The 24182-nt window shown below is 39.8% G+C and overlaps 4 protein-coding genes across 7 annotated transcripts in view; 2 read left to right on the forward strand and 2 right to left on the reverse strand.

The window, feature by feature from the left end:
• The window catches only part of LOC126373831 (inositol polyphosphate multikinase), a 24479-nt gene extending 21021 nt beyond the window's left edge, over positions 1 to 3458 (forward strand). For all 4 annotated transcript variants that reach the window (XM_050020168.1, XM_050020169.1, XM_050020170.1 and 1 more), the window contains exons 3-7: positions 25 to 160; positions 1107 to 1352; positions 1454 to 1642; positions 2247 to 2430; positions 2830 to 3458. In XM_050020168.1, the coding sequence (XP_049876125.1) occupies positions 25 to 160; positions 1107 to 1352; positions 1454 to 1642; positions 2247 to 2430; positions 2830 to 3304 (1230 nt within the window). In that variant the 3' untranslated portion in view covers positions 3305 to 3458. The remainder of the gene's footprint in view (positions 1 to 24; positions 161 to 1106; positions 1353 to 1453; positions 1643 to 2246; positions 2431 to 2829) is intronic.
• Positions 3446 to 18724, reverse strand: LOC126373911 (AN1-type zinc finger protein 4-like). The gene is made up of 8 exons (XM_050020268.1): positions 18258 to 18724; positions 9784 to 9982; positions 9053 to 9189; positions 8401 to 8583; positions 7444 to 7594; positions 6193 to 6293; positions 5488 to 5621; positions 3446 to 5119 (listed from the first exon to the last, which is right to left on the reverse strand). The coding sequence occupies exons 1-8, from the start codon at positions 18433 to 18435 to the stop codon at positions 4817 to 4819; spliced, it is 1386 nt and encodes a 461-aa protein (XP_049876225.1). The 5' UTR covers positions 18436 to 18724; the 3' UTR covers positions 3446 to 4816.
• Positions 18725 to 18961: 237 nt separating this feature from the next.
• Positions 18962 to 20109, forward strand: LOC126373903 (40S ribosomal protein S26). Its single transcript, XM_050020259.1, has 3 exons — positions 18962 to 19040; positions 19233 to 19410; positions 19920 to 20109. Exons 1-3 carry the CDS (start codon positions 19038 to 19040, stop codon positions 20084 to 20086), a joined length of 348 nt encoding a protein of 115 aa, XP_049876216.1. The 5' UTR covers positions 18962 to 19037; the 3' UTR covers positions 20087 to 20109.
• A 334-nt stretch (positions 20110 to 20443) lies between these two features.
• Positions 20444 to 23458, reverse strand: LOC126373879 (PEST proteolytic signal-containing nuclear protein-like). The gene is made up of 4 exons (XM_050020232.1): positions 23292 to 23458; positions 22986 to 23165; positions 22632 to 22890; positions 20444 to 22492 (listed from the first exon to the last, which is right to left on the reverse strand). Exons 1-4 carry the CDS (start codon positions 23320 to 23322, stop codon positions 22318 to 22320), a joined length of 645 nt encoding a protein of 214 aa, XP_049876189.1. The 5' UTR covers positions 23323 to 23458; the 3' UTR covers positions 20444 to 22317.
• Positions 23459 to 24182: the final 724 nt, after the last annotated feature.

Raw genomic sequence — 24182 nt, forward strand, 5'->3', positions numbered from 1 at the left:
TTACCAAAATTCCTGACGTTACAGGTGCACTACGGGCTCCCGCGCGTGCGCGACGAGAACATGGCGACGCCGCTGCCGCTGCCCACGGACCCCGCCTCGCTGCAGGCGTACACGCTGCAGGTCGCCGGCCACATGAGCACGCAGAACAACAAGTATCTCGGTACGTAACAGTTTACTATACGATACGTAGACAATGGCCCCGATTCCTGCAGACACCTCCCAATTTTATTTTAAGTTATAGCCGTCATTTTCTTTTCCGTCGAAAAGGAAAGGGACGGATGATTGACAGCTCTTAATTTTAGGAAGAATGAGTAAATGAATGAATAGCCCGGGCGAATCAAAAAGGTATCTCGCTGGTATGCAAACCGTTGTGTGTGCTGTCAACTTAATTCTGTCGGGTTATTGGCTAATGTAACATTTTTAGACGGTTGTTTTAGATTTGTGCTTAAAATTGACGTGTGTTCCATAAATTTTATGCTTGTCGATTACCCGTCCCTTTCCTTTTCGGCGGATAAGAAAATGACAGATATAACTTAAAATAAAATTAGATGGTATTTACAGGAATTAGCACCAATCTGAGACTAACCATATTCGATGGGCGAATGAGAATGCCTATTGGGGACAAGGGCAGATCAAGGGGAGTGGGGGGGGGGGGGGGGGTGACATGGGTAGCTACTGCAATTTTATGTAATTCTCTACAGAGAAACGGCTTAGGCTGTTTGCGATCTGGTGGAACCTCCCTTTAAAAAGCCCACATCAAAGCTATTCCTTTTATCTACAAAAGCAATATTGCTAGTTGACTTTTCTTGACATTGCGCACTTTTATATGCGAGCTGTGATCGGTCGATTCGATAATGCACTTCTCCGCTCCGCTCATATCTATCCCCTCCGCTCCGCACCTTCTGTCCGCTTCAGTGCCTTTCCGCTGTTAGTAGGAATGCACCCTGGTCGTTGTCCTTCTGCTTATAGTGCTGTGTACTGAGAACTGATATCTTTCTAACGTCACTCACTGATTGTTTTTTAAACATCCAGATTGGGAATCGAACCCAGCACCTCTGAATCGTCTGTTTTCAATGTGATATCTATACATGGCCGTGAAATTCCAGGTGTTCTCCAATGCAACAACGGCACGATCCTCAAACCGATCATCAAAGAGTCACAGAAGCGAGAGATAGACTTCTACACGCGCCTGTCCACCTCCAATCTACCCGACCTCGTTGAACTACGTCAATACACGCCCACGTACTACGGGTGTCGCAGGTTTACGTACAACGGCCATGAGCAAGAGTACATTGTGTTGGAAAACTTGTGTGATAGGATGTTGGAGCCTTGTATTATGGATGTTAAGATTGGTGAGTGTTTGAAGATTGTACTTAGTTCAGCTTGCGATGGATGTACCTCTGACTACCCCAATTAGCTTATGTGTATTGAACACCTGTTATATTTCTTTCAGGTAAAAGAACATGGGACCCTTTAGCAACAGAAGAGAAAATCCTCAGCGAACAGAACAAATACCGCGAATGTAAACAGCAACTTGGGTTCTGCATCCCGGGGTACCAGGTGCACTCGCTGCCGGGAGGCAAGCTGCTGCGCTTTGGGAAGGACCACGGAAAGAGGCTGCACGGACATATGGTCGTTGCTGGTACGTCACAAAAAAAATGTGCGCGACGAGCGTCAACTCAAATGACAATGGCTTTTTGGCGGGAAACCGGAACGGGGCGGTTGCTTTCTTCATTGAATAATCTAAATAATTAATACGAAGTGGTGTTTTGTAGTTAATAATCGCATTAAGTTAGTCGGAAAACATTCGCGACAATGTTATTATATCGGAGTATTCGGTGGACAAAGTGTATCTACCTATTTTCGCTTCGTGCCAACAAGCCGCTTCATAACTCAAAAGTTTATGCGGACTTTTGAGTTAATTCGTTTGGGGTTCCGAGTAGGAGTCTGCTCCGAGGGTGGGGGCTTAGGTTTCATCATCATCAGACATGGCTGTATGGGCATAGTTTTGCCTTACCCTTCGGGGAAAACCGAAACAAAAAATAAATCATATGACAGTTTGACACTTAATTTTTTTTTGGCGGGAACGGGACAGTTGCTTTCTTCATTGAATAATCTAAATAATTAATAAGTACGAAGTGGTGTTTTGTGGTTAATGACTTGACCACCCCGACTGGGAATGTAATCCTGAGCGTATGTAATGTATTTGTAGCATCTTATTTTTTTTTACTTCCATTTATTTTCAGCGATAAGAAAGTTCCTGAACGGCACAACCTTCCTATGCCGGTCGTTGGTGCTGGCACTGTTGTCTCGATTGTGGAAGATCCAGCGCTGGGCGGCGCGGCAGCGATCCTTGAAACTGTACTCCGCCTCGCTGCTGCTGGTGTACGACGCCGCGCGGCTGAGGGACTGCTGCCCTGATAACGACACGTATGTATACACATAGCTCTCCTATGGTCCAGTAGTTAGAACGATATGAAAGTTCAGGTTCGATTCCAAACTCACCTTGTGAGACTGTCTTTTATTTATTTCGGCGGTGTTTGAATGGCCTGATTGTTCGCAAAAAGTAAGATGATGGAAGGCACCTTAAGCCGTTGGTCCGTGCCCAGCAGTGGGATGTATATGAACTGTTCTGTCAGACGTAAAAGTCTCACTGCTGGGCGCGACCTTCTTCCTTTCAATTAATTGGACTATACTTCTCCTTCGCGCACTCGAATGTTCTATGCCGTCTGATTTCATAAAAAAAAATGTTCAATAAGTATTTAGTTATTCGTTAATTAACAATTAAATTACGAAAAATCAATTATTTAATTAAATAATTTTATACAGCATGCTGTGTCGCGCACAGCCCGCGGCGCGACGCGCCTCCATCCACTCCATCAGCCCCGACGCCGGCTCCAACTTCAGCGGCCAGCTCACCGCCAAAGGCCCAACTTATAAGAGAGTCAACGCAGTCCCCATCAGCCCCCTATCCTTAGCGCACTCCAGCTTCACTCCTCCCTCGCCTATCCACTCCCCTTGGACAGAGGCCCTGGACAAACTACACCATAACCACTCCTTTGACCATAATTATGAAGATAAGCTTTCTAAAATCAAAATGAACTACAGAGCGCAGTTAGAACAACTATCAGACGACACTCCTACCCCCAACCCGTGGGGAACAGTTAAGATCATCGACTTCGCACACGCCTTCTTCAATGAAGATGACCAAATGGGTTTAGACGAGAATTTCAAAGAGGGCATAGACAACTTCGTTGCGATTTTCGAAGAGTTTTTGAGAGAGACAGACGATCAAGTATTTTGATTGGATCCTAATGTTGTGTAAACAATTTAAATATTGTCCCTTGGTCTTGACGTACATAGTAATTGTAAGAATCTTTATTTATTACGTATTATAATGTACATAATGTAATGTTTTATAATGAACTTAAAATAAATACAAAAGTTCGCTTTATAAATATTTATTTTCGAAATCAGCCAAAATTATTTTCCCAAATAAAATAAAAATTACCTATAAACTTAAATATACCTCTAGTATGAAAATCAAATAATTATTGTGGCACACCCAGCCGAACGAATTATTTTCATTAGTTCATATATTCACATCGAAATTATTAGCTTGCCGGAAATGGAAAATAAAATATTTAAATATATTGTATAATATTACCATTTTTATACATAAATTGAATGGCTAACATTTACAAAAATAGTGGTTATACTTTGTTTAACAGTCTGTGGTAGCATCCTTTCTCATAGCTAAAGGAGGACCTGCATCCATTGTCTAAATTAACATTATTCTGTACTACAATTGTATTCACGAATACCAATAAATTATCCTACGCCATTGGGAAACTGAATAACATTAAAATTTGTTCCGAAAGTCGTAGAATAATGACTAGGATTTATTGAATATAGTCCCACTAGTACAGCACTTTTTGTTTCTAGATTTTGCATTGTTAAATTGGCCTGGTAAAGCTGACTTTATTTTCCGTCTGTGACAAGATGAGGCCAACTGCACAACGAATCTAAAATTACGCTACAAGGTACATTTTCCATCGAAGCAGAGAAAATATAAACTGATCACTTTGAATTAACTAGGTGCAATTTTACCTTTATATTCTTGTTATACTAGGTGATTTCTGTCTGCTTTGATGCAAATGCCTCTTCAGTTTTAATATTTTTGTCAAAACTATAGTTCCAATTTTTTTTTAGGAGTATCATCGTCACGGAGCCCTCACTTTAACCGGGAATCAGTCCCAATACTCCATTTTAACATTATAAAAATATGTTCCATCTAAGTTACTAAGTCATTGTGCAAGTGGCCCGATTCCGTGTGAATATTACCCAACCGAGCCCGCGTTCGGATACCAAACAAAATTAATATAAGCATCAGTTAATCTAGTGTTATACAATGTAATATACAACAACATTACAGAAATCAGTGATCTAGCACGAAATAAAGCACCTCTGTTAATTAGGGGCGATATTTTTTATAAGTATTTATAATCAATATATTTTTTTGTCAAATTTTTAACGCAATTTGTTTACAAAAAAGAAAACTTTACACACACATGGCAGAAGATTTTAACATTTTTATCTTAATTTAGGTCAAAATATTATATCACATTTCATCCGAGTCCACAGTCCGCGGGCGGGGCCCGGCCGCGGTTTCACCGACAAAACCGGGCGAGGCCCCGCCGACACCCCGGGACGGGCGTCGTCGCCTCGACGAGCACGTCCGGCGGCAACACGTTGAGGTCACTATAGCAATGGAGGTATCGCCCGGCGGGCGCTGCCGCGGCGGCCGCGGCCGGCACTATATCTTGGGCAGGCGCGGCGCGGGCGCGGGCAGCACCGGCGCCGCCTTGTAGTCGTAGGCGCAGCCGTGCACCTCCGCGTAGCGGTGCGGCGCGCAGAACTCCGCGCCGCAGCGGCAGCGGTGCAGCGTCGCGATGCTCAGGCGCTTGCGGCACAGCCCGCAGCGGGGCTTCTTGCGGGGCGCGGGCGCGGGGGCGGGCGCGGGGGCCAGCACGGGGGCGGGCGCGGGCGCGGGCGGCAGGTGCAGCCGCGAGCGGTGCTTGTGGCGCGCCAGCGGCGGCGGCGGCGGCGGCGCGTGCTGCTGTACGACAAATGCTCCAGTTACACTCGATCCCTCGTACAGACAATCTATAGCACCCTATGGTGCTTTAGTTTTATATATTCAATGATGGCCAATAACCGTACTTCTCATACACAGGTATTTTAATATTTTTAATGTACGAGGTATCAATATCAAAGCTACACCGACAAGAGTGTGACTCCTAAATTAACGATGATTATGATGGAAGTATACCATTGTTAAATTTCATTAAAATCTGTGTGAAAAAGTATAGAAACATCCATAGAACGTTCGTTTGTTTGTAAAAAAGAACATTTTTATAAATTGTCACGCGATCGCGTGTATAAGTAATAATAGTAGGAAGCGGGCGAAACAGCAAGTGTAGTTACCAGCTCGGGCGTGGAGAGCGAGAGCGGCGGGCGCGCTGCGGGCGGCAGCAGGCAGGCGCCGCAGCCGGCGGCGTGCAGCGACGACGCCGAGCGCGCCGCCGCGCGCCAGCCCGCGCCCGCGCTCGACAGCCCGCCTGCACACACCACAACACTTTATTATTTCACCACTAACATTTTACAACTTCATACGCATTTGATATCTAAAAATAATTAAGCAAAAGAAAAAAAGAGCACTTTCGATTTTATTGGCATGTCAACAGACTAAAAAGAAAACGTTCATTATACAATATCACTCGTTACCTATTTCATTTTGTGAAATTAACACTTCGGCTTTTTATCGAGCATTATTTATCTTCTATTTATTACTTTACAGAAATAAACTATTAAAATAACGCTTATTACACATTTTACGAAATAATCTTCAATTACACTTAAGTTTTGTAGGTTATATTTTTGCCGCCATTTTATTTTCTTTATATCTTCTTAAGACAAGGATTTTCATTCTACACAGCCAACTCGGTAGTTCCAACTAAAATTGACTTAACTTTAACAAACAATTTTCTTTGCAAATGTATTGAGCCAGTCTGCCTATCAAGATGTAAATATTAGATTATTCTCTAAATTAATAAAAAGCGAATAATCAGAAAGCTATTTTAACTTTTTTGTTTATACAAAAAGAAGTTGTTGTCGTTACGACAGACGTACCATAGTCAGAAGCGAGCGAGGCCAGGTCGGGCGAGCGCGGTCGCCGCGCCTCCCGCCGCGACACCAGCAGCCCGCCAGAGACGCCGCCGGACACCTTCACTCTGGTACAATAATTAACATTTATTTTAGTATTTTTTAGTTTATTATACAAATGTTTTAAATAGGCTAGTTTGAAAAGACAAGACCATATTATTCCATGAACTGTAGTTCAGTAAGACTGCAACCATACCGGCTGTGTATCGCACCCGATGCGATATATGAACCGCGCCCCACGGCGTGCGAAGTATATCGAGAGTTTCAACCAATAGCCGCACCGAATGCTATCTACGTGAATAGACGTCGTACGGCTATTGGTCAAAGTATTCGATACAATTTGCCGTATGCCGTGCAGAGTCTGCTGAGTTGGCGCGCGACGCGGTTGAGGTGCCTGTCTACGCAAGTTTACTTCATTTCGGCATGTGGTGCGTGATTAACGAAAAATATCGTCAAATCAAGAGTCAATTATACCACTAACAATTAAGTGCGAGAACACCTTAACAGTTGCTAAGTGTAAGATAAGGTTTTTTTAATTTGCCAGAAGATGCATGAAAAAAAAGGGAATTAATCAAAAAAATCAAATATGTAGCACACAGAGCCGTCCCGTACGGTCACGAGCATCAATATATGTACATTTTGGTACCATGTCACATGATTTTTGACAAATTGCTCTATAATGTCAAATATGTTAGTGCGATAGAGTCACAAAGTGGATACATTATATTGCTCATAATTGACAACATTTCAAATTTTTAAGCCGTGGTTTTTTTGTGCTATTTCGAAAGTACTTGTTTAAATAGAAGACACGTATTTTTTTTTTCAAGATTTTTCCACTAGAAGTTACAAAAAATATTTTTTGAAAATTGGATTCTGCCATTGATAGAATGAAGGCAGTATAATGTAATGTACCTTTGCATGCGTATTTAAAACAAGTCGCAAACAAAGTATCATGTTATGTATGACATTTACTTTTTTTATAATTTTTATGTAAAGGTCTGAACTTATTATGCCTTCCTCTTCTGACCTCGTGGATTTTTCAATATATTTCTATTATTACTGAATTAAAAAATCTGAAAAAATGTGTTTTGTGTAAATCATAGAAATATCTCGAAATGGTTTTCGATTTAAGGCACCTTAGTAAAAATGAAATGTTGTCAATTGTGTGTGTGTGTGTGTTTGTTAATGTGTGTTTGAGTGTGTGTGTGTGCGTGTTACCTGTCGGCCGCCTGCAGCGGGCAGCGGCAGCGGCAGGGCTCGCACAGCGGCGCCAGCTCCGAGTACCCGCCGAACTCCTCGTACTGCTCCACCACGCTGGGGACGGACAACGTCTCCTCGCTGCGGGTCTTCTGCATCTCCGCCGGCTCGCCTGCGGACGACACCACTGGGTTACTAACTGCGTTACTTACTAATAAGTAGATTTAAGGGTAAGCATAATCACTTGATTTAAAGTGAGTCTAAGAAACCTAGCTGTGACATCTTTTGGACAGCTCGCGGCAAATAAGCGCGTTGTGTGGTCAATAATCGACCCCATCAACCCTGGTGTCTGGGTTACGGTTACTAATGAGCCGCCAAAGACCCCTGACAATGCTCATGTAACGACTACATACTTACTAAGTAAATAGTGGCTCGGACCGACGGAGTTACTTTAACGGAGTGCCTTGCTAAGCACGGATCAACTTCTGTCGGACAATCGGGTCTGCAATGTACTATACAAACTAGAGATCACAAAATGATTCTATTGAGACCACAGTGACAGTTGAATACTTAAAATCAAATCAATCAATTTCAATGTTATTTGCATTGCGCACTTAGTTTTACATGCGCAAATGGCAAATTGCAATATTGCTTTCTTAGATGAATATCTGTTTCAATACTTGTTTTGTATGTGAGTTTGTAATCTACTATTTATTATTATAGTTTCCTTACATTATGGTTAGGTATATTTTTAGGAAATATGTATTATATTAACTTTTGTTTTACTTTTAGGTATTTATTATTTTTTTGTTGCACCATCCCGCATCCAAGTTGTTTGTAAATGTTTGTTTCCTTTTGGTGGTTGCTTGTTTGATTTGATTTGATGAATTGCGTCGATGTGGCCATTTTAACCCTCCTGTTTATCAATACGTGTATTATTTTTGGCTGTCAATACGCATCGATTAGCTATAAGAATACCTTGCGGCTTGTGCCGTCGGATAGAGAGCGTCTCCATGCGGCGCCGCAGGTCCAGCATCTTCCCCATGGTGACGGCGTTCTGCGCAAGCGCTCCGCCCTCGGGCTCCGCCGCGCACCCGCCGCCGCACGACGAGCACGCGCTGCACACCGACTCCGACGACACTTGCGATAGGGAGGACTCCGCTGGGGACACAAATTACAATTTTGTATAACCTTCGCTACTTTTCTTTTTCAAATTAGTCTTTCTTGTACTCTGGTCTTAACTGCCTAAAGTTTAAGTAATACAGCTCTTTTTATATAAATACTCTGAACCGGCGTGTATGAAACGATTGATGAATGTGAAGGAAGCAAGAGAAGTGTGTCAGGATCGAAGCAAATCGAATTCCATAGTCTCTGCTTACCCCGGTAGGAAATAGGCGTGTATTACATACATTTTGTGCTTTTTTACTGCCGGTGTTACAAAATAATCGAGTTTTTATAAATCGATTAAATAAATTACGCGAATAAATCGATTTTCATAAATAGCACCATCTATGGTGCCGGGAACATTGGCAAAGTGTGCCACTTTTGCTGGATGGTGAAGCGACCCTCTCATTTCTGTGCCAAAGCCAAAAGAGGATATGCCATGAGCATGATAATAGTGCGTGCTCACAGTGCGTGTGCAGCGGCGAGTAGGAGCCGTCGGGGTTGTGTCGCACGCGCAGCATGTTGACGCGCTCGCCCTCGCGGAACACCACCACCGTCACCTTGCAGCCGCTGCCGCTGCTGCAGCCCCACTCAGACTCCTCGCTGGAACATACACACAAATTAACATACAGGGTGTTAGTGACATCGTAACGAATACTGAGGGAGATGATTCAGGCCGTGATTTAGAGTTGATATCAAGTGGAATTTTCGATGTGGCGTCCAATATGGAAATAAATATTTTCTTTCTTTCTTTCTTTCTTTAAAAACACCACAAAGATGAACATTGTAAGATAATCCCTAACAGAGTGGGCTGAGTCTTCTTTTTATCGTGTGGGTTATGCGGTGAATTACCAACCTCATCGACCTTGGTGTCAGGGTTATGATTAAGCCGCCAAAGGCCCTGGCATGACTCATGTAACGACTACTTAGTTACATCAGTAAATAGTAACCGGGACCAACGGCTTAACGTGCCTTCCGAATCACGGATCATGTTACTTTTTGGACAATCAGGTGATCAGCCTGTAATGTCGCAACCAAACTGGGGATCACAAAGTGATTTTTGTGATATGTCCCCACCGGGATTCGAACCCTGGGCCTCCGGATCGTGAGTCCATCGCTCTACCACTGGACCACGGAGGCCGTTTGAAACGAATCTTGTGATCCGTTGGGAACAACCTGTGGGGGTCGGTGGCTCACCGGTTGGAGTCGAGCAGGCGCTCGATGTCCCTCCAGGGCTCGGGCGGCGGCGGCAGGCGGCGCGTGGACACGGGCCCGCCGCGCATGCCCAGCACGAGCCGCAGCCGCGCGCCGTCCGCGATGCCCAGCGCCCGCAGCGACGACCCGTCCTCCAGCTCGCGCAGGTTGTACACCAGGTGCTGCTGCGACACAGGGATGCCTGCAATTCCAAATTATTATTTTTTTACTTCATTTTTTATTTATTTTTTTATTAAGATGGGTTCGGTCTTGACTTCGTTCTTACACGAGGAGAAGAAGAGGTCGACGGTGGAACGAGCTTACCCAGAAGATGCCTATTCACCCGTGATTTAAAGGACCCCAGGTTATAAGATGCAGGAAACACCGCCGCTGGCAGCCCATTGGCTGTGCGCATTATGAATGATTAAGCGAAGCGCTTGGCTTTGCTTTATTGTTCATAATATAAAAGCGAAGGGCCACTCACTCACTGACTCATTACGAAGTTTAAAAACCTACAAGAGTCTCAAAACTTGCATGGAGGTTCCAGTTAGAACTTAGGTGCTCACTAAGACGAAATTTTGTTAAATTCATCCCCTAAGGGGGGTAAAAAGTGGTGACAAATGTTTGTATGAAACTTCCATAGTTTTAATAAAAGGGTTTCCAAATTACTAGAAATTAAGTACTAGACAGGGAATGTACAAATTGGCATCCAAAAGATTTTCCTTGCCAATTTGTACTTTGTCTTCCTCTAAATAAACGATTATTCTTCAGTCAACTGCACATTTATATTACGGTAGCGGTTGGGCGTCTGCGCACCGGCTTAATTTAGCTGCGCCCACGCAACCGCCTTATCGCTATATGTGGATACGTTCGCCACACTTCCGGAAATACTGGACATATTTACGCGGAAACTACCAAATAGGCTTATTTGCGCACACCATGTAATTTGTACGATATTCTTTGCCACAAAATCTGAAACATTAAATGGCTTGCACCAATGAGTTATTAATTTATCTTAAGTGCACTTTTCACTAATACAATCTATTATTAGTATTCATAACATAACGAGCCGAGGTAGAACACAGCAATTGGCAGCGAGGCAGTTGGTAGAACGCTTGCCTCTCCTTTGAGGTCGCAGATTTGAATCCACCACAAGCCTAAACCAATGATTGTCGAATTTGTTTTTTGTCTGATCATAAATTATTATCACGTGCTCAGCTTACCCAGGTGGGAAATAGGCGTGAGTTTATCTATGTAGATACTCATACTTAATAAGCGAGGTGATAACATGCCCTTGTTGCATAAGTCCATGAGTTTAGAAGCACTAGGACTGGACTTAATCCCCTCTTATGTAATTAAACGTGTCTTCAGCTTGTGTGATAAAAAAATATATAACATAACATAAGTTCACGACTGTATCCCAATGGGGTAGTCAGAGCTACATCCATCGTAAGATGAACTAAGTGCCCACACCTCACAACGCCATGGGCAATCGTTATGTTATAAATAATCATTACCCCGTTTTTCACAGGGTCCGCTTACCTAACCTGAACATTTGACAGGTCCGGTTACTAACAGAAGCGACTGCCTGTCTGTCCTTCCAACCCGCGAAGGGAAAAACAGTCCAATACAGGGGGGATACCGGCTAAGACGAAGCCGATTCAGATTGGAGCAAATCGAACATCGATTTGATTCTGTCGTACCGCGTAAGCAGCCAAGATGGCGATCCCCGATTCGTGACGTCACATGAAGTTCAGCAAGCCGACTGAACGAATGATTTCAGAACTGGCAGAGAAAACTAGTCCAATACAGGTTACGCCACATACCTCCGAAAATGCATTTCTCGGGAATGTGGGTTTCCTCACGATGTTTTCCTTCACCGCTGAGCACGTGATAACAATTTATGATCGAAACATGAATTCGAAAACAATCATTGGTTTACTAACCATTATTGGTTTTTATTGAACGTCTCATCCGCCTATAACTACTGCAGCTTTTCTCAACCTGTATAGCCGAGGAAAGCTGCAAGAAAAACATCGGTATTTCTTCCCGTAGTAGACACTATAGAACGACAAATTTATCGCAATGAGAGCAAATAGGCCGCATACCTACCTGTTATTGAAAGTATCTTAGTGCTATAAATAGTGTCATATCACTGTAACCACTAAGGAATTTATGTTATATAAAAATAGATATGATGCACTTGGCTTTATAGAGTAATCGGGGATAAAAATATTGTTTTATTCGTTTATAGCATTATGTTATCTGTACGTGGAGTATAGATAATATATTTTCTACGCCTTCGGAGGTAAAGAGAGGCCTAAGCTTTAAGCGGAAGATTTGTTGAAGGAATCTATGTACTTAATTATTTATTTATAAAGCCACATGATATACACATTAAAATATTTTTACGTAATATGTAGCTTACGGTATTGTGACTAATATACGTATATAATTATATGACAAAAATAGGGTAGTTCCGAAGTAGTCAAATCAACTGATTTTTTGGCGAGCTGCGGCACCCATGAGGTACAGTCATGAGCAATATCATGTGCCCTCTTTAGAACCCTGTTGCACATCATATGTGCAAAAGTAATATGTCTAAAGTGGTTCTAATGGCGGGTTCAATTTGTAAAAAAGGTACATGTGACATGGTATCAAAGTGTATAACATATTAGTACTCGTGACCGTACATAGAGGTAGATATGTAATCAAATAAGTGTAACACGGTACGCTCAACCCCTTTAAACCACAATGCAATTTGAAATTCGTCGCCTTCTAGTTAAAACCCCGTTAGCGCCATTTTGTTAACAAGGATGCAAAGGTGTATTAGAGGACACAGAGCTCGACTTAAACTGGCACTAAACTAATCGAGATTGAAATCAACACGTGTCGACAATATAGGTAAAATGAAAATACTCGGTCTAAAAACAAAAGCGTATTAATTCATACTAATGCAGTCGCTGTGTTCGACCACGCCATGTTATGATGTGGGAGAAAAAAATGGCATATTGTCATGAACAGGAGAGTGAGTCAGATTGGAAGAAGGCCAGGCACATGTACGGCAGGGCTCTGAAAACTGCGATTACTCGAGCGGTGTAGAGAGCGGAAACGACATTCTTATTATTTATGCAGATTTGCCGCAAATGGCACAAACTACTTGGCCGGACAAATATCAGGAGCCCTGAGGGTTAATAATAACGACGACTAGCGAAAATGGTATGGATTATAATAATCCTAATAATTATAATCATAATAATTATAATCTGATTGTACCATTGTCGATTCTCGGTTGAACCAAAACAAAAGTTCAATCCTACGATTATAATCTCATAATAATAATGTTACAAATATCTACCTGATTATCTAATAAAGTATGATGATCCCGTGCTTCGGAGGGCACGTTAAGCCGTCGGTCCCGGCTATTAGCCGTAAAACACCTCCACTAATCCGCAGTGGAACAGCGTGGTGGAGTATACCCCATACCCCCTCCGGTTGATTGAGGGGAGGCCTGTGCCCAGCAGTGGGACGTATATAGGCTGTTTATGTTTATATATTACAAATATCGCGTTAATATGCGTTTCGGAGGTATGTGACCTAACCTGTATTGGGCTGGTTTTCCCTTCGCGGGGAAAGTCAGACAGACAGCCTATAACAAACCGGACCTAACCTGAGGATTTCACATTTTCAGGTTAGGTAAGCGGACCGGCGGTATAACGCTATAGAGATGACGATGATGATTACAAATATCGCATTTGACAAAAAAAAAAAATACCTGATTAAGTACCACCAGGTGACGGAGATATCTGCTTACCGCATGCCACTCTCTTAGGGAAGCCAGAACTGTACTTCGAAAAACCATTCATTGATGTAATTGTTTGTCGAAAGTTTTATTCATCGATGTATTGATCGTTTTTTGGGATGTAGGGATCCGACTTCGCCATACTGAAATATACGCGTCGGGCCCGAGAAGTCGTGTAGTGTAATAGAGGCCTAGGAGTGGTATTATTCCTTATTCTATGCCTAAGGTCCAACTTACACCGTTGACACTTTCTTAGGGTGGTATTAATAAACGAATCTCAGCTGAGACTGCCCTCAAGATCATGCTCAAGGCTCTGTTTTTATATGAGAACTGTCACATTGACATGATCTTGAGGGCAGTCTCGAAGCTGAGATTAGTTTATTAATACCTCCCTTAGCCTCTTTTAACAGTCAGTTGCAGAAACGCTCTTTAAATTTTAAAGGCGTCTTTAAGTACTAACGAACCAGAATGGTGTTAAATGGTGATAGAGAGGTAACCCTTCTTTTAAAGAACAAATCCCTTCTTTTTAAGTAAACCCTTCGATTAAAAAAAAACTTCCGGCCTGCCAAATCCCGCCGGTTTCGTGGCCATTCCTATGAAAGTGTGAGGACAGCTGTTTCGTTTTCACCTGCCCGGTTTTTGACAATCTAGCGTCGAATCCTGGCCCGCCCACACGCGACAATGAATGACAATCGATATGTAACTGGGTCTTGGTATTGTCAATTTGAAATACAAAGGCGAAATCATGATTAGAAAGTTCTTCGGAACTTCAGTGTATTTTTTTTTTAATCTGTGATAGGATCATGAAACCATTAATGACATACATACAAACATAAACGGATACAATATACGTAACCACCCGTAAATCTTAAAGGGGTGGGCAGAGCCACTAGTAATCAAAGACAACTTGCAGCTATTGTTCATAGAAGTCCTAAGCTGGAACTTTGTGGGATCAACATGTCGCCCGTAACAATTATCCATCATGATAAAAAAAAATATCCATCATGTTCGAAAGGACACAATCATTCTGTCGGATTTTACGACTATATTTTTACATTTTTTATTTGCTCTCATTCCAGCACAGCATAATATCTCAGAGAAAATGTTTCATTTGAGTCAATAATGCGCGGATAGCTCGCTGGTAACGGTTGTATATGCTGATAAATGGAAAATGTATTGACTGTTAAACAACCAGGGGCCTGTTTAATAAAACTTACAATTGTAAATTACAACGACAATTTGATGTACATTATGTAGCTAATATGAAACTTTAAAATATTCGTAATCACACACTCCGCAATGTACATCAAATTGTCATTGTAATTTACAATTGTAAGTTTTATTAAACAGGCCCCTGAATGACCACACAGTGAGTCACTGAGCCTTTCACAATACTTGACTCATGTGTGACATAACATAATTCATCAAACTCATTCATTCTACCTGTTTGGAATTCTCTATTATGGGTTGGTAACAACTGTCATATTAAAATGTATTTTGAACCATGGCATAAGAAGACCAGGTATGCTCAAAAGTGACAGCTAACATTTCAAGGTTAGCCCAGCTGACCCACCCTGCGTTGCCATTTGGTAAAAAATAAATTACCCACAACCAAATTTTTTAATTTACTTTGCAAGGAAATTTTGAACTTTTAGTAAAAGATTCACTTACAGTTTTATTTTATTTTATTTATGTGACAAGTAATAGTAATTAAATACATTAGTCAGTAATTCACTTAATTTTCAATAATAAAATTTTCGTCCTTGGAATTTTGGAGAGATATTTAATGGTATCATATCACAGTGGTAACTCTTACGTCATCAATGGGCTAGCAATGGTGGCTTGTTAATCCTATGGGATTGAGCATACCTGGTTTTCTTATACCATGTTTTGAACAAAAAATACTGATACATGCCAGAATGTTTATAATTAGATATCTAATATGAGTGGATAAAGTTGTTTTGTATAAATAAGACTTGTTCTAGATAAATTGCAGTCAAGGTGACAATTAAACAATGTGGTAAAAACATTGTAGAGAAATGGCTAAAATTTAGCATGTGTCTACATCTGTAACTACATGGCACGTAGGAGCATATTAATAGTTTGCTGCGGCGATTTTTCATAGCGGACCAATTTTTTGGCATATACATAGATAGACTAAGTATTTATTAACAACACAAAATTTTTAAAACATAACAAATCAAATGTAACATAAATTACAGGAAAAACTGGTTTTTAGCTCAACAACTTAAGACAACAATTAAACAGAAAGTATATTAGGTTGGTCAATATTTAGAAGACACAAATGTATGAGATTAACTGTCTGGGAGGGAACTGACATTACTAAATTGTACAACAATATTTTATGTTTATTTTGCAAGAACATCTAGGGCCTTGTGCCGAGGTTACAGGTTGTGAGAAGCTGCAGAAGTTCAAAGTGTGATTCAAAGTGTAACTATGTTACCTACTAAATAAAAATATTTTTGAATTTGAATTAAACTAGATTTGAAAATTCTGAAGACCCAGGGTCATCAGAATGTTGATTTTCAGCTGAACCCTAAAATAAAATGCAAATATAATAATAAATAAAAATAGATATAATCTGCAACCAATCAAATCAGACCACGAACAAACCAGAATCATAACTTCATGCAAATGCAAATACTGTATCAAATTAAGGTTGAAATTATGCCTATGTACAACTGTTGTGACAAAGCTCTGCTTTTAGTAAAATGATTCTTCATTATTGCTCATTATATATTATTACAGTTTTATAACAAAACTTGGCCTTTGAAATGCCATGTGGTATATAACACATTTTTATAAAGAAAAAAAAATAGGTACCTAATACACTCTAAAAGAACCATAACAACTTGCAAAATGACATAGATTCAAATAAAATTGACCTTCAACAAGTTTCTCTATGATAATTAAGTTGAATAAATGATTCTGATTCAGAAACTATTTACGCTGTGCTTTCCCCAACAGCTGATTTTATTCTTGGCACATAAGGTCTGTGCATTGGTTTACATTACACCCTCGCACCAGGTCAATGATATTTACATTGCCACTGTTGACATGGTGCCAACATCATCTGTCTCCAGATTATGTGTTTGAGGAACTATATTGGTTTATTTACTTCTCTTCTAGCCGTTGGTCCCAGTTACTACTTACTGATGTAAGTATGTAGTCTTCACATGAGCCATGTCAGGGGCCTTTGGCGGCTCAATAGTAACCCTGACACCAGGATTGATGAGATTGGTAATCCACCTAACAGCCCACATGATAGAAGAGGGTATATTTACTGTTTTTATGGTGCAGTTTTCACTAACACAGTTGGCTTAACAATTATAGACAGCCATACAGCTCACCAAGCCACCATCTATCACATTGGTGTAACAGAAAGTTCAATGTACTTAATTCATCTTGCAATGGATGTATCTCTGAATACCTTATTGGGATATAGCCGTGAGCTTATGTTTTTATGGAAAATTTCTCCTTGGTCATGAGCATTACCTAAAACACATTTTAGTACCATGTCACGTTAACTTTTTTGACAAATTGAACTGTTAAGTCTTACTAAATGTTATGTGTCCTCAAATGATGAGAAAGGGTTTTAAAGTGGGTACATGTTGATGACTGTATTAAGACAGGTCAATAGACATGGAAATTGAAATGTTAAATATAAAGTTGGGGTATCTATAAAATTAGTAAGCTTAATCAAAATAGCAGAGGTATTTGAATTATGAAAGACCTAATACCTACCTATCCTTTCCAGTATTAGCTATCTATACTTTTGAGTGAAGGGAACCGTAAATTATTGATGATTTGTAGTAAAATTCTTGTTTTTTTTTTAATATGGTTTTCTTTATCCAAACCTTCCAAAGAAACATGCTAGCTTCATTCCAAGTAACAACTGAAACTACAAATTTTTCACCTGGATCAAAATTAATGTGTCTGTTTTTATGTATAACCAAACCACAATGGTTAGAAAAACTACATCAGAATGTCATTTTTCAAAATGGAGTTTATGAGGGTTTCATTACAAGTGTCTACAAGGCAACAACATGTATGTATGTCTAAAGACTTCAACACTATCAATTATCTTTCTGGAATGTGAAAAACTACTTAGAATTTTATGAAAATATGTTTTTGATTGATGTTGCCTAGGTTCATGAGCACTGGTAGTTATCTAGATTATTATTCTAAAAACAACTAAGTATAATGGGTCAAATAGAAGATTCTAGAACATGATGTAAACAAGCATACCTAGTAATACATAATATAATTTAGCTGGGTATCATAGTAGATACCTACTTAGACAAATTATTATTTTAGATATGGTCATTTTAGAGGCAGAATGAATATCTGCATAAATAGTAGTGTCATAAGTTCAGTTGTTGCAGATTGCAGTCCTTCCACAAATTGAATTATAGTAATCATGTTGGCATTCAAATGTCAATTTGAGAGCCATGTCCACACAGAGGGGTTTGTAACACATTTGTTTCTCTCCGGCAACAATGTTTAATCAAGTTGTTATTGTAAATCGTGCGGCGCCGCGTACAATAGCGACATCCTTTGTCGACCTGATGACGCATGAGAAGGCGCCTGAATACATTACAAGTTGTGTAACACGCCATAAAAATGAGCTTCAAAGCTAAAGCGTTACACTCACCTTCAACTCTGCATATCTTGGACTTGATCGCGAATATAGTGTCGGAGGGCGACACCGTCATTTCGAACGCCGTGCCTGTGAGGGTCTCCACCAACACTTCCATCGTGGGCTGCGGGCCTTCCTCTTGGAACCCCTTCGACCTATTCGACAGTCTCTCTGGACATCCATGTTGTGACATTTCACAAGAGTTTATACACTACCTATGCAACATCGCACTTCTCACAATATTACAACAGAAATAATACGGAAAAGCACTGTTCTCGTACAATCACTCAATGACGGAGTAACTTGAATAACGCAGTTTAACAACAAAAAATTGGCATGTTTACACTGTTATATAACAAATACGACTAAAAAGCGAGACAAACGAAATTTTATTGGATTTCTATTATTATTTTGCAACAAAAATATATTTTTATCGAAAATATTCCGTGACCATAGAGCAAGTTCTACGTGACAGTTTTTTTTTATATTATGAACGTAAGACGAAGTGAAACGTGAATGTGTCACGTAATAAAAGTTGTCGGCGGACAACTAGTAAATTTTCATAGAAAAATATGGAAATAAATTAAACAAATGATCCTCTTATTTGATAAATAATAGATTGTATTAAATGGACCAAGAACAAAGTAAAACTAAGAAAATAAAAAGGATGTGCATGGTCTTATTAATTGGCAACAATTTTATTGTTTATGGTAGCCGGAAGTTGTCATTGACAGTTGTCTATGTTCTAAAATTCTTTTTCCTCGTTCTTCGTTTACCGTATCGGAGGTTATAATCATGGTGCGTACATTTTATTTGAAGAAATAGTTCTTATAAAAGATATAAAAGCTAAATTTATCATGTTTTCTTCAAAAAAGTGTTGTATGAGTGTAGTTTCGATGTTTAAATCGTAAATGCAGCGGTTATACAGCTCACACTTCTCTGATGTCAAGGCGTGAGCATGTGGCCTGAAGCTTCGGTTTCTGTTTTCAGACTCGCAAACGCCGTAACGGAGGACGCGCCAAGCACGGCCGTGGCCATGTAAAGGCTGTGAGGTGCACCAACTGCGCACGATGCGTGCCAAAGGACAAGGCGATCAAGAAGTTCGTGATTAGGAATATTGTTGAGGCCGCCGCTGTAAGGGATATTAACGAAGCCTCCGTTTACACATGTAAGTTTTCATAGAATTTGTGTTATTTCATAGCCAGAAGAACAGGAACGAATCTTTCTTGACTGTGATCTTCCAATTAACCCTATAACCTTAGAATTTGTTGAATACAAATGTATAGTAATTTGTCCAATAGGTACTGCATTAAGAACACTGGTGTACATATTAGAAAGGCTAGCTTAGGTAATAATATATATATCATAAAAAGTAGCATGCTAACTTGGAATTATGAGTGAAGATAATTGACACCACAATATACCTATTTACATTAGACAAAAATGTGATTGTGAAATGCCACTGAACCCTTGTTCCACTGCTGTCTCCAAGCGCCTTTTGAAAATCATAACCTTTGCTTTGCTGCAGTTGGGTAACAGTATATGCTGTAGTGCACAGTTTATATACTAACTGAGCAACATAATTACATACACAAAATCACCCCTGAATGCCATTAGGTTAGGCACAGACCATGGATTTTCACACTTCTTCCACTCATATTCTTATTTCTTTTCCAGCATTCCAGCTGCCAAAGCTGTACGCAAAGCTCCACTACTGTGTTTCATGCGCGATCCACAGTAAGGTGGTGCGCAACAGGTCGAAGAAGGACAGGCGTATCCGCACACCGCCCAAGAGCAACTTCCCACGTGATATGGCTCGCCCACAGAACGTTGTTAGGAAGTAAACAATAAAATGTAAAAACATCAACTGATGCCTCTTTTATTTAGCATACCATTTCCTATAAATACTTTATAATTACACTTGTAAAGATGTGGAATTGAATATAGGAAATAAACTAAGAACTTAAAAAAAAAGGTAAGGGCTTTTTCATGCAACAAACAGGACAGTTTTAGTGGATTATGCTTTAAGAGTTCTATGAAGTTATTCTTTACTAGTTTATATACTTTATGATCTGGCATCATCCACTAATTATCCATATGGTTAAGTACCTACCCCAAAGCATTTCACCTGAGGACATTGTTGCATTGAGTTTTACATTCTAATTCAGGATACTTTATAAGATGATGTAATAAAACAATAATTTCAAACTCAGTTGAGCATTGTATTTTATTATCCATAAGTACAATACAACATACATAGTTTAAAATAACTTCAGCTAAAATATTTAACTTTGTTTTCACTGAACAATCCTTAACAGATACTATTTAGAAAGAATTGTGGAAACACCACATTTTATAATGACAAGGTTTTAGTAATTTACTTTCCGAAAATACAATTTCATTATGAGCAAAAGTTCTTAAAAATGTGCTCTTTTTAGCAACAACAGAATTAATTGGAAATGTGGTCAATCTACAGTAACTTATCTACATTATTTTGTCAAACCAAAAGACTCACTCACGCCACAGGTGATAAAAGATATTGGTGCTAATTTCTGCCGGACAAACAACCTAATTTTAGCTGTCTTTCACACAGCTCTAAATTAGTGTTGTTACAATAAGTGCGAGAAAGATATAGGGCTCGTTTTAGTCCTGTCAAATTTGTGTCTGCTCAAATAGGCACCGTAGGTGCTGATTCAGGCACCCAGCAACTTACTTTGAAAGGGCTGACCAGTTGCGAATCCGAGGGGGACAAACTAGCTCTATCTCATTCTTGCACTTATTGTAACAACTAATTTAGAGCTAACAAATTAAAATTAGGTGTTTTTCCGCCAGAATAGGCACCAATTGTAATACAATCTTATTCTCCATTTTGCAAGCAGCTTTACTCTAGGACAATACAAAGTTATCAACACACATAGCTTACCATAAGAAATTTGTAGAATTATTGTTATTGTAACTAAGCTAACAAAGAAAACGGCCTCATTTAAATGTTTGAAACATTTGATGATTTATATTATAAAAACCATTTCAATTGCCTTTAAAAGTAGACAGAATTACAATGCAAATCTTGTATGTACAAAAAGTTGCAAAATAGTGCAGTGTGATACACGCATATCGCACGCGTTGCGTTATATAAACGAATGCTATTGGCTAGGCGCTAATATGAAGCAATTTTATTCAGTGCGATATTTAATCCAAATCAAATATCGCGTCGCGCGCGATAACCGGTTGCCGTATTACGGCTGCTGCTGGACTGTAACCAACTGCCCTTACCAACATGATGGATTTAGTAACTTGTATATAACCGCGCCGCTAATTATATTGAGCGCTTCGACCAATAAACAATACGAACGCTATCTACGTAGATGGAGGTCAATCGGCTATTGGTCGAAGGCCTCGATATAATTCGCGCCGCGCTCGGCGCGGCTGCCGTGCAGAGCCTACTGGGCATTGTCATTTAAATAGTTAACTTAGTTAATAACCTTGTTAACTCTTAGTTTTATATGCGCAAATGTCAAATTGCAATATTGCGCTTCTAGATAACTCACTTCAATGTGGAATTTTTAGACCTTGTGCAGAAGCACAAGCTTATAGGTGTGAGTTGTGTCTATGATTTAGGGCTATTTACACTGTATTGCATGCTTGATAACTGTAGTTCTGTCCAGCTATGTTAGAATAGCTTCAATGTACAATCTTCAAGCGGCGAGCATAGCAGCACAGATGTGCTGAAGGTAATTAAAGCACCCATACGCATTGTTTGAGGGTTACACAGTTATTATCATAATTAAAACACGTAATACCGGGTTCTTATCATGTTAAAATAAGAGATATGAGTCTCCCATGGTAAGAACCCAGTATTATGTGTTTAAATTCATATGCAAATTAAGTTACATAACTTAATGGAATTTAGGAATTGAACTGTCATTCGAGTGCCGCGACAGTCAATTGTAAATTCTATGCAACTATGGTACTAACTAATGTATGGATGCTTCAATTACTTTCAACTAGTTGTTACGTGCGCAGAGACGCGGCCCGCCGCGCGCCCGTCGGTGGAGATCGTACATAAGAAATCTGTTTATAATGAAGATGGTTTGATCTTGTATATAGTCTGTGGGAACTTGGGCATCACTGGTTTGTTGGCCGGAGTCTCCAGGGCCTGTTTCAGGTTTTTCTCAAATACTTTCTTGGCATCACAAAAACCTTGCTTGGTTTTGCCGAAGGAGTTGGGACCGGCTGATGTTGGAGTCTCCCTGTAAATATAATGGTTTAATTGATTTTTTCAATTTAGTAGCAACATTTAAAGTGGCTAATATCTCTGCTATAAATTATTGAGCTAATTAATGTTTGAATTTTTTGTCAGTCCTCAATTATTAAAACTAACCATCTCACCTTCCAATATTTCTCATCCTCATCCTGGCTTCAGCAGGCATCTCTTCTGGTTCATCATCGTCATCGGCACTGAATACCGAAGCAACTGTCGGTTTGGGCATTGTTGGGCCCTTGGAGGCACCAATGTTCATCTTAATGGGAGCCTTGGGTTTGGTGAACCCAATGGATATCTTGCTGATGCGTGGAGGCGGTGGTGGGGCGGGCACTTCTTCTTCCGAGTCTGAATTTGAATTCCATGAAGTTCTGTGGCTTGGTTTGCCTAAAATGAATAAAGTAACATTATTAGTGCACAAGCATTAGAGAGAACAATGTTCAATAATCTTAGTGGATAAAATACTATATTGATGTACTCACTCTCATAACTTCTCTCACGACTTCTTGACTTCTCTGGAGAAATCCTGCTCTTAGAGCTGCTGGAAGGAGAGTATCTTTCTCTCGGTGATCGTGACCTGCTCCGGGACCTGCGCCTCTCCTTAATATCCCAACCACGCTCCTTGAAGCTCCTAGAATCATCACGGGCGGATCGAGACGACCCTGCCAATGCGAAAACACTGGCAAAGATAAATAAAAGTATATTTATGTGAACAAAATAACAAAAGAGCCTTGTCTATGTCGCAAAAGGGATCTCAAATTTATAAATATACCAAGCCTCTGGAATACCTTTGCTGTAGTCGTTGTAACGACTGCTCATCGTAGTTTATATCGTATATTAAGTTTTATAATCACAATCGCTTTTTATAAAACGTAATTTCCTGCAAATGCATGACACAGTAATCAGGCAGCCATTTTATTTATAAGTAAATAAAAATATGCAAAAAACACTCGGAATTACTGTCTCTGAATAACAGCTATAACAACACCAAAAGCATACTTTGCCAGTTTATTAATGTGTTTATTGGTGGTTGTACGACTGTTAACAAACAATCGTTTAGTGCTTGAATTGTTTAAAAAAAACACAATCTGTGTAGCGTTTTGTTGCGTTATTTATATCAAGTAAAATAATTATTATACAAAAACATTATGAACTCCACTGAAAGCATAATTATCAAAAAACATTATTTTTCTACTCCTCTACTTTAATCTGGCATTTAAATAACCAAAAAGTCTAATATAAGTACATACATAATTAAACTCTTTGAAAAAGTGTACGCTCTATGGCCTATAAAAGCATTGTTTACAAAGTGTAACTGTACTATAATGTCGCCAAAAAAGCATTGTTGTTGTTTTTTTTTTTTTGACCTGGAAACTGGCACCTTTACTTTGTTTGGTGCCATAGATATACTATAAAAAAAAAGTATACATTTGCCGCCATTTTCCCGCGCGTTGGAAAATAAATTGGAAAATTTTTGTTTCATTTAAAATTACGTCGTCGTAGAAAAAGTATTGTATGCAACGTTGTATAACTAGGTCAAAAAATGCTCGTGGCGTCTCTTATTGCGATGTTCGCCAAGGCTCACATCGCAACTCACGCCACTCGCATTTTTTGACCCTTCTTATACAACTGTTGCATAAAATACTATTTCAATTCACAAATAATTTGCATAATAATTT

This window comes from Pectinophora gossypiella, chromosome 16 (genome assembly GCF_024362695.1).
Source record: "Pectinophora gossypiella chromosome 16, ilPecGoss1.1, whole genome shotgun sequence".
NCBI lineage: Eukaryota > Metazoa > Arthropoda > Insecta > Lepidoptera > Gelechiidae > Pectinophora > Pectinophora gossypiella.

Bases quoted from the DNA above. Each gene is read 5' to 3' on its own strand.
- LOC126373903 (XM_050020259.1), top strand. The intron at 19,411-19,919 runs GTAAGTTTTCAT...TTTCTTTTCCAG, and splicing joins CGAAGCCTCCGTTTACACAT to CATTCCAGCTGCCAAAGCTG.
- LOC126373879 (XM_050020232.1), bottom strand. From the start codon at position 23,322: ATGAGCAGTCGTTACAACGACTACAGCAAAG. The intron at 22,891-22,985 runs GTGAGTACATCA...TATTCATTTTAG, and splicing joins TCGTGAGAGAAGTTATGAGA to GCAAACCAAGCCACAGAACT. The intron at 22,493-22,631 runs GTGAGATGGTTA...TTATATTTACAG, and splicing joins AGGATGAGAAATATTGGAAG to GGAGACTCCAACATCAGCCG.
- LOC126373911 (XM_050020268.1), bottom strand. From the start codon at position 18,435: ATGTCACAACATGGATGTCCAGAGAGACTGTCGAATAGGTCGAAGGGG. The intron at 9,190-9,783 runs GTGAGCCACCGA...TGTATGTTCCAG, and splicing joins CGCCTGCTCGACTCCAACCG to CGAGGAGTCTGAGTGGGGCT. The intron at 7,595-8,400 runs GTATTCTTATAG...TGTCGTCCGCAG, and splicing joins CCGACGGCACAAGCCGCAAG to GCGAGCCGGCGGAGATGCAG.